At 36.0% G+C, this 9,928-nt stretch overlaps 1 protein-coding gene across 1 annotated transcript; it reads left to right on the top strand.

Moving 5' to 3' along the window:
* Window positions 1–1,894: 1,894 nt before the first annotated feature.
* On the top strand, window positions 1,895–9,020 carry LOC103711624 (AT-hook motif nuclear-localized protein 10-like). Its single transcript, XM_008797857.4, has 7 exons — window positions 1,895–2,160; window positions 2,275–2,367; window positions 2,496–3,077; window positions 3,906–3,958; window positions 7,056–7,187; window positions 7,580–7,741; window positions 8,446–9,020. The coding sequence occupies exons 3-7, from the start codon at window positions 2,612–2,614 to the stop codon at window positions 8,662–8,664; spliced, it is 1,032 nt and encodes a 343-aa protein (XP_008796079.1). The 5' UTR covers window positions 1,895–2,160; window positions 2,275–2,367; window positions 2,496–2,611; the 3' UTR covers window positions 8,665–9,020.
* The last annotated feature ends 908 nt before the right edge of the window (window positions 9,021–9,928 follow it).

Below are 9,928 nucleotides of genomic sequence, written 5' to 3'. Positions count from 1 at the left end.
ATAATAAATCTAGATCACGGTGTACGGGTTAAATTGTAGGTCTCCTTAGGTTAGGCTTATTTTTTTTTTTTTTTGGGTAAAAAGGCTTAATTTTGCCATAGCTTGACTTGTGGCCAAAAGGGTTCAAACAACCCCCAAGAGAAACATAATGTATGAGTTTACTAATATGAAGGCATTCTTATAAGGAAAATCATCAATAAGAAATGCGATGCAGTTCATAGAAATATATTAATTGGACTTTTTGTTCTCCACATGAATATGAAAATGTTGATAGGATAATTTTATTTTGTAAAAAGATTGATCTTTTTCTTTCAATAAAAAATTCTCTTAGGGCTTTGTTAGATACTTTGGAAGCTATCCTCCGACTATATCACATATGGTGTGGGCTTGGAAGAAGTTGGTGGCAAAAGTAATATGGGAGAGAGGATTTTACTAATTAAGAAAGCTTCGAGCCATAGACAAAATTGAGAATACTAAAAATCACCTCTCAAAGAGAACACAATACGCTTGACTTTTGCAATTCTACATTCCACAGGACTTCCTCCTATTATTTTTCTATCTCATTGTTGCCCTTCTTTTTCAAAGATTTAGTTTTGTAGGGATTTATCATTGGATAACTCATAGCTGGTTTGCATGTCCAAACAGGGCCTTATAGATTAAAATAATGAATTCCTGACTATTGCTAGTGAAAATTGAAATTTGCAATATCATTTAAATATACTGATATCACTCATATATACTCTTAAGATGTCAATTATAATATGATAAATTATTGTGCAAATTGTGTATCTAAAACATACCTTTTATTCTTATTTTGTAATTTTTAAGACCATAAAGAAAAGTGAATAAAATAGAAAATTATAAGAATGGAATGTAATAAAGAAATTGTTAGAAATGTTCAAGTCAATACTTTCATAAGAGTTCAAAAGTATTTTCAAAATTCTTTTTATCTTTTTAGTGCCGTAAAATATTTTGGTGCAATCTAAAATATGAATATGAATCACTTGGATCTAATTAGGTTTTTTCTTGATTGTCTTTCTTTCCAATATTTAAATCCACTAGTAAAACAAATGAAATAGAAAATAGAAGAAGGAAATGCAATAAAAAAATCCATAAGAATATTAAATATTAGTTCACTCTTATCTTAATTATTGACCATTTATTCTAGATTGTGCCTTTTTTATCTATTTATTTTTTTCCCTACAAATGCCTGAAAGGTTTGAAGATATTAGAAACTAGAACACGGGATATCATTGTTTTATTTGGTAAATTTTGATATTCCTTGATAACATATTTAATAAAATTTCTCAATTATATTTTTGACAACCTAAATCTTTATATGTTAAATAATTATATCAAAATAAAAATTGTAAGCAATTGTGCGGTTAATATAATATATTAAAAGATATATGACTTAAAAATATTCAAAATTTTTGTAGAGATAAGTTCGCAATAATACCAAATATGATCTGCTATCCAAAGAAATACCACATAAATTGCTATAATTGTAGTTTAAATATTAATTCTTAATAGATATTTTTTAATTCAAGCAATGGCAAATTCGTTAATGCTCATTTCTCGCAATCATCATTCCATGATCATATGATTTTGATTAAATGCTCATTTCTCAGGATACAAAAATGAAAAATAAAGTTTGTGCATAAAAGTTGCTAATTCTAAAATGAAAAAAAAATAAAGAAATGGGAGAGATGTTGAAAATAATAGTAAAGTAATTTTTACCCAATCTACGTTTCAGTTGTCAATAAAAGAAAGAAAAAGTATGTATGGATATATATGTATTTTCCTTTATTTTCTCTATTATTGTAGGTGAAGCCATTTTGGCCTGCTTTACTTGCCCTTTTATTTAAAATAATAATTCTAATGGAGCCCTCCCCAAGAGGGATCGTGTATTTTTCCCCAATTTTCTCATCTGGGCCCGAGGCTTTTTGAGGCTCTCCGATTGGGGTTAGGGCTTTCTTCATATCGCCGCCTCCTTTGCTTCGTTCGCCCAGATTCTTCTTATTTCTCGGACCCTTTTTTTCTCCGAAAAATCCGGGGATTTTGCAGCGGAATTTCCAAAAAAGAGGAATTTTAGGAAGGATCTGGCAAGAGGAATTCGTAATTTATTTAAATTTTCCGATGAGATTTAATAAGGGCCAGGTATTTTTCACAGTTTCTCCCTTTTTTCTTTTCCTTTTTTTTTTCTTTTTAATAATTTCCGCTCTTTTTTCCATCCTTACTGTGTTTGAAATTATTTTCTGCTGTGAAATTTAGGAACAAGGAACTGATTTCGACCCTAGGGTTTAGGGTGTTTCGAAATCCTGCTCCTTGTTAGGGTTTTCGAGCTCGTTCTACTAGATTCTCGAGGTAAAAATCGCTCCTTTTGGACATTTTCTTGCCCTTCCTTTTTAGTATTTTGGGAAATTAGCAGACTTTCAAGTCTTCGATCACATAGATTTCCAAAATTTGCTTTCCTAATTTTGTTCTTCTTCCAGAAAAGAGCATAGTGCAATCATTCGTGGATGGTTACTGGATCTCCCTAGAGTAAAAGACTGAAATAATAGAGGTAGAATCACAGGCGATAGGGTGTAAAGTTTAAATCTTGGGGTACATGGAGGCGAGGTCCGAGCCGGGAACCATGACGGCCGGGGAATTATCCGATGCCGGCAAGCAGAGAAACCCAGCCCAAGCGCTGCCGTCGATGTACACCATGCGATTAGTCACCTCTTCTGATGGGACCGCAGTGTATGAATCCATAAGCAGTAGCTCTCCTCCTCCACACCCAGGAGGAGGGGGATGCGCTGACGGCAACTCGGTCGCCGGTGCACCGCATGGCCTCGGTGTCAGCACCGGGGAGGCGTTCAAACGAAAGCGTGGACGGCCGAGGAAGTATGGGCCCAATGGTACCCTCGCCCTTCCGCTCACCACCGTGTCCCCGAGCGCGTCGGCTCCGCCGGCGGCTGCTGGGGGGTTCTCGCTTCCTTCCTCTGCTGCCGCCAGTGCTGCAGCGCAAGCCATGAAGAAAGCAAGGGGTCGGCCGCCAGGTTCCAGCAAGAAGCAGCAATTGGCAGCTCTGGGTAACCTCAGTTTCCTCTTTCCGTCCCTCCTGCTTATATCCTTTGTTACGTCATGCTTTTTTTTAAGCTTCCAATGTTTTGGAATTTATGATGTTGCTGCCTTCGTACATATGGAAACAAAAGATTATGTTTCTATTTGGGATTTACTTAGTGTGTTGTCCGACAGAAAGGTGGGGACTTGATGGGTTGTGTGGTAGACACAAGTTCTTTAATAAAATAGAAACGAAAGGCTGTTTTGGTCTGGTAGACACAAGTTCTTTGGTAGATCTGGCGTGCTGGGAATGTGATGTGGTGAAATTACTGTTGTGTCCTTGATATTTGTTTCTGTGGTTGTTGATGACTGGGAAATTTAGAAATGATTGATACATTAATGTGTTCCTTTGCCCTTGAATAATTGGTACTTATAATAATACATGATTTGGAAAGTTGCATTTACTGGATATTATTTCTTGTTGCTTGATAATTGGGATGGTATGACTTTCGCTTTTGGGTTAATGGAGTCCTCTGCTATCAAAAGTATTGTTGATTTTCATTGAATTTGTTCGACTTTATCTAAAAACTGCATCTAATTCTCGAATAACTTGGCTTTATGTTGCATTTGTTGTTCCAAATAGAGTCTGTGATTTTCATGCGGACAAGAGGTATCAATTATCAGATTTTGAATGTTATATCTTGTTTTTATGTTTGATTTTGCATGTCCTATACCTAGTTTTTTTAAAATTTGGTCACTGGTATTATTAATTTCAGTATACTAAATTGCTTCTACATTTCCATTAAATTTTCTTTCTTGTGTACAGAATTAATTCTTGGGAAGGTAATTCTTTGCAGGATCAGCTGGAATTGGTTTTACACCTCATATTATTGCAGTCAAGATAGGAGAGGTACTCTATTCTCTCTTTCATAATGACTCTTTTAAATGTTCATAGTGCATTTTATGAGGGAAGTTTGTTACAATTGATTTAAGATCCTTCTATAAAATTAAAAAGGTTCTGTCATGAATCCTTCTTGGGGATTTAGGTTTTAGGTTAATGATTATTTTTCTCCTTTTCTTTTCACTTCTCAACTTATGCCCAAGCAAGTTTTTGGTAAGAGATTATTTGCTTTTTCATGGCAACTTGTCCTTCAAATCTAAACCTATCTGTTGATTTAATATTAAGTAATTTGATCTCTACATTGTCAACAAACGCCTTATCAACTTTATAGTCATGCTAAAATATAATAACTAGAAACCTCATATCAATGCTCTGAAATTTCAATGTCTTTTATGTATCCGGACCCTTATCAAGTGTTCATCTAGTATCTGTTCTAGGCTATTTTTGGTTTGGAAATAAGAGAAAGTGGAATAGGAATAGCTATTCTTATTTTTACTGGGATCCAAATTTTTCTGATTACTTTAGGCTGAGTGAGTTTTTTTCCATTTAAAAAAGTAGGTATACATAAATAAAGGGCTTTATTCCAGGAATAGCATATGATATCATTTGATGGAATAGTTATGCCTGGTGTAAGCAAGATGGACTAGAATAACTATTCCTTCTGTTTGTTTCTTAGAAGCTGTTTCACAGGCACAAGGCTTATTCCAGGTCTTATGCTTGCTTTCTTCTGAAGAAAATGTTGCCTTAGCGAATTCATCACTATGTAATAAATTACATTCAACATAAACCTAAGTCTTAATTATCTTAATGATACTTTAGAATGTTTTTTTCTGGTAATATACTTTAGAATGGTTGGGAGCACATTTTTATAATTGGCCATTTTTTATGCCTTTTCTAAGTATGAGATCTTGCTTAGGTGCTCGTGTTTATACCTTCTGATTCTGTAGCCTCCTAAACTAATTTGCTCTATTATTATGGAGCAGACATAGTACATCATTTCAGCTCATGCATTTAATGTTAATTGTGATTGTTATGTTACATATACTGGAGTCTCTCATTTATTTGCAGTTTGGGTTTGTCGTAGATCAGCTGAGCCTTGCCTTTTTATGCACAAAACTGTGGCCTCTTATTGCCATCTCCAGCTCGATCTAATCTTAACTCTAGGTTTAACGAATGCCCAAAAGACCACCTTCTTTCTTCCCCTACCCGAAGCATTTGGTTATTCCAATACCTCCGTCTTCCGTTACCCCCCCTCTCTCTCTCTCACTCTCTCTCTCACTTGCTCGCTCCTGCCAGTCCATGTTCTTGATTAAAGAAAAAGAATTCTGAGGCTTTTAAGTATATCACTCGGTCTACCAAACATGTACCTAACCATTGCCATTTCTATGCGAACAGTTCCTACATTAAAATAAAATTTGTCTTTTCTTTTGGAATAAACATAAATTCTGTCTATAAAAACTATCATGATGTATGTAAAAAAAAACCAGTCATATGTTGTAACAAAAAAATGAGTAACCTTTTTTATATTTTTCTGCTGAAATTTTTGTATCATTTTTTTTAACACTCAAATCTTATTCATGGTTTATCAACTTGTATACTTCACCCTTGTATTAAAGTTTCCTTACCTAGCCTCACTAGTAGAAGACAGTATAAAAAGTCCTTGTACAATCTGTATTTAGGCAAGATCTATTACAGTTATATTTATGTGGTATTAATCAATTGATGGAAATAAAAGGAAAGAAAAAAGTGATTGAAGATAACTTTTCTGAAGAGATAGGACTATAGCCATAGATTTATGTGTCATCCATGTTAATTGGCACTGACTGGCACATGCCACTCCAATGGCTTACAAGCATGCAGCATGGCTTGTGCTGATGCTTGGCATGCTGCGGCTAGCATGTCTGCTCGTGAGTACCAAGACATACCATACCAGTGAAACTCAAGGCAAGTAATTGATCTCTCAAGGATATATATGTGATGGATGCCTGTGATTCCATCTACCACTGAAATGCTTGCTAGGAGGGAGGGAGAGGATGAAAAGGTCTTCATCTCCTTGTAAAGTGATATAATGGGGAATGGGTGGTGAATCGCACTGGACAAATTTGAAAAGGAAAAGTTAGTTGTCTGATATTTCTTTTTTCCCCCTCATATAGTGGTGAATGAAATTCAAATGGGCATTGAATGGGAGTCTAATCATTGGTAGAGATTGTTTTCTTCTAAGCGGACTGGAGGAGAATACTCTGGGATGCTTTGCCGCAGAGGCACACCACGAGCATTTTCATTACATATGGTAGTTTTTAAATACTTATATAAAAGTGAGCCTTTTGATTATCACATGATACCAAAAAATGGTCATAACATGAATATGGCATTTGTTATTTCATAGGACGTTAATGTAAAAAAGATGCCCCAAAACTGTTGAGAAGGCCTATATTTGAGACCATGGGTCTATCCTGTGGGTTTCCCACAGACATGTGATTACTTAAATCACTGAATCAAACTGAGAATTCACTCCCACAGTCCCCTTATCTTGGCACTTCACTATATAATCATCAGACTGTTTCACAAAATATTATCTCATCAACATATGTGCCATGTGTGCTTCCATTGAGGTCATCATGGCTGCATATGGAGTCTCATGAGAAGTCATCACCAAACTGTGCGCATTTACTAACATCCACTTGATGCATCTCTCTCTCTCTCTCTCTCTCTCTCTCTCTCTCTCTCTCTTATGTGCGCACCCACTCATGAGTGGGTGCACGTGCCGGTACACATACACCAGATATAGTTTTTACAATCCCCCTCCTCCTAGGTCTAAGTATCCTTAACAGACCCAATAGACCCACCCCCCTCTTAATGCTAACTCACCATGTTGATGGTCTATAGTATTCAGAGGTGGCTCTGTTTGGAAAATTTATTTTTTCTTATAGGTTGTTTTTTAAGTTCTCCACGCTTCTATGGATTATACTTTGATCCATGAATCAACAGTGAATGAATGGGATAAGGCTTGCAGGTCTTGCAGGTTAAGTCCAATACTGATTTGGAAGTTACATAGGCAAATATGCGAAAATTAAATTGTCATCAACTAATATATTTTATGTTTCAGGATGTTGCATCAAAAATTATGGCATTTTCACAGCAGGGACCACGTGCTGTTTGCATTCTTTCAGCTAATGGTGCTGTTTCGAATGTGACTCTTCGTCAGGCAGCAACATCTGGTGGAACAGTAACTTATGAGGTTTGTAACTTTAGAAACTTGCAACTGATAATATTTATTACTCTGCATAGTACCAGAAACGTTTGTTTTCAGAATTCAAGCTGATTGTTTCCTTTACAACACCCTTATTATCTTTGTTTAGTTGATGTATTTGCACATACTAAGCATATCGATTAAAAGCTTTGCATGTAACTAGGTTATGAGTCCAGTGGATATTCTTCATTCTGGTAGAAATTCAGCAATCTGGTCAATTGTGCTGCTGGTGAATGATCTTTTATTTTTGTAGTTGCAGAATTGTCTGCTTCATTAATGTAGTACGGCACATGAAATTTATGCTTTTGACTAATTAACTCGTATTAGTTATTGATCGCACATTCACTTACCAGTATTGATGCCTTATGTTCAATATACAGGGTCGATTTGAAATCTTGTCACTCTCTGGCTCATTCCTGCTGTCAGAGAATGGTGGGCAGCGTAGCCGAACAGGGGGACTGAGTGTGTGTCTGGCTGGTCCTGACGGTCGCGTATTAGGCGGAGGAGTGGCTGGGCTTCTAACAGCAGCATCTCCTGTCCAGGTCATTCTCAGTTCATATTGAAGCTACTTTTTATTTGTCTTTCTTGGGGTTACTGGATATGATTACTCCATATAAGTTCACAATTTTGAGTGTACATAATCTGGTGGATTGATCAAGTTGATGCAAGTTTTTTTTTCCTGCCATCATATACTATCCATGTAAAGCTCATGATGCAGGATGAGAAAATGTTCCTCAGAAGTTATCTTCTATGACACATTTTTCGTATCTTTTCATGAGATATGCAGGTTTTGTACAGCTCTCATGGATTTCTAATTTGTTTATTTCCCAGATTAAAAAGATATGTTTTAATAAAGTATTCTTTCGCACCTAAATGACCAAAACAGTTCCTAAATCTCTGTCCATCTCTCTCGATCCATTCTTGGATCATATATCCTTTTTGATTTAATGCCTGTCCTAGTCTAGGATGTTAGTGCATGCAGCAAGATTTAATTTATTGTTAGTGCATGTTTTAGATGTTAAATATTTTATAAAGCTGTGTTAAAGGATTACACATGCGTATGCATATCTGTGTGTGTAATGATTTGCACAAGATGATGCTAAAAGAAAACTGCATTTTCACTCAGTATGGTGTTTTTTGACATGTTGATCAGATTTTGCATTCTGAGAAATTTTATACATTATGCTCTCTTCTCTTTATCAAGTTTCTCTTCTCAATGGTATGGAACCAGCATTGCTCATTGCAGGTGATAGCAGGCAGTTTTATTGCTAATGGGAAGAATGAGACAACTCAGATGAACACATTGGAACCTATATCTGCCCCTGGAAAGCTTGCTGGTCCTGGTGGGGTTTCACAAGGTAGAATGAGCGAGTCCTCTGATAGTCCCGGGACCCCACTCAACCAGAGCATGGGTACTTACGATAACAGCAACCAGCAGGGCTTCTCAGACATAACATGGAAGTAACCGCAGTTCACACCCTCTGTAAACCTTAAAGCTTCAGATATCTTAAAATCCTGTACTGCTACCTAATTTGTGCCATTTGTAACCATAACTCGCAAACCCTAAACCCTTCGTCTTGTCTTCTATAATGCGCGCTTAGATGTTGCTCAGCCAGGGGCAGTTGCATCATGGCATAGCGAAAATTGGACCTCTCATGCAGTCTCTGTCCGCACCTCTCCCTAGATTTGTCATTAAGAAGTGACTGAAGATGTTGTATAATGATGTATTATGTGACCGATATTCATTATACTTGTTAATTTCCCTGCATATTTTCTGTTCTTTCTTGTTTGGATCATTTCAAATATAGGCAGCATTTTTCAGTCTTTTCAGGTCCCTCCCTGTGTATGTGTATCACTTACAGGATGCATTTTGCTGTTCGGCTTCCGCAGAATGCTATGCCACGTTTGTCAAATGATTTATTTAATAATTTTTCACTGCTAAGAGGAATCCGTCAAAGTTGCATTTCCAGCAGCCCCGCAACAACTTTTTTTAACTACCTGAATGGAATCGATGGTTGTAGCTTAGCATTGTTTCACAGTCTTGCTAGAGAGATTATTATAGAGAACTGGTTCAAGTTATTAGTTATATCTACTGCAACTCTTATAGGGTTATATCATTGCTTTGAATGTGACAAGGTCCTACATTAATGATTTTGGATGCTATCTACCATCTCTAAATTATTTAAACATAAAAAATTATATCATTTGGAGATTCTTATTCTATGCATTGAATAATCAAAAATTAAATAATTTAAATAATATAAAAGAACACATAATTTTCGCCACTTAGTGCACAGGTTAGAGATTTTCCAATAATATGATTTTTAGTCTATAAGCAATTTAGTAGTAAAAATGGAATAACTTGGATTATTGATGAGGGATCTCTATCATTCAATTCTAAAAGGATATAACTATATAGAAGTTACGCTAGATAAAACTTAAACTTAAGTTACTGCTGCTTCTTCATAAATGAGACACATCTGATGAAACAGTGAACCATTTTTCATCAGTCCTCAACGCAAATGTTCTCACTGAAATGTCAACTAGGGTTTAAATAATTTACAATTGTGGGCTCACAATACCATTTAACTGGACGCTGCATTGAGAGATCGACTGCAACTGCAAAATTCTTTTACATCCATTGCAGCTTACATGCATAAATTATGTAAAAGCATCTCAGCGTTCTGTAAGTCTGAAGCCAAAGCCTACACATTAATTGGCTGAGCTGA

This window comes from Phoenix dactylifera, unplaced genomic scaffold (genome assembly GCF_009389715.1).
Source record: "Phoenix dactylifera cultivar Barhee BC4 unplaced genomic scaffold, palm_55x_up_171113_PBpolish2nd_filt_p 000046F, whole genome shotgun sequence".
NCBI lineage: Eukaryota > Viridiplantae > Streptophyta > Magnoliopsida > Arecales > Arecaceae > Phoenix > Phoenix dactylifera.
This window is presented reverse-complemented; position numbering and strand designations above follow the sequence as displayed.

Bases quoted from the DNA above. Each gene is read 5' to 3' on its own strand.
- LOC103711624 (XM_008797857.4), top strand. From the start codon at position 2,612: ATGGAGGCGAGGTCCGAGCCGGGAACCATGACGGCCGGGGAATTATCC. The intron at 3,078-3,905 runs GTAACCTCAGTT...AATTCTTTGCAG, and splicing joins GCAGCAATTGGCAGCTCTGG to GATCAGCTGGAATTGGTTTT. The intron at 3,959-7,055 runs GTACTCTATTCT...TTTATGTTTCAG, and splicing joins TTGCAGTCAAGATAGGAGAG to GATGTTGCATCAAAAATTAT.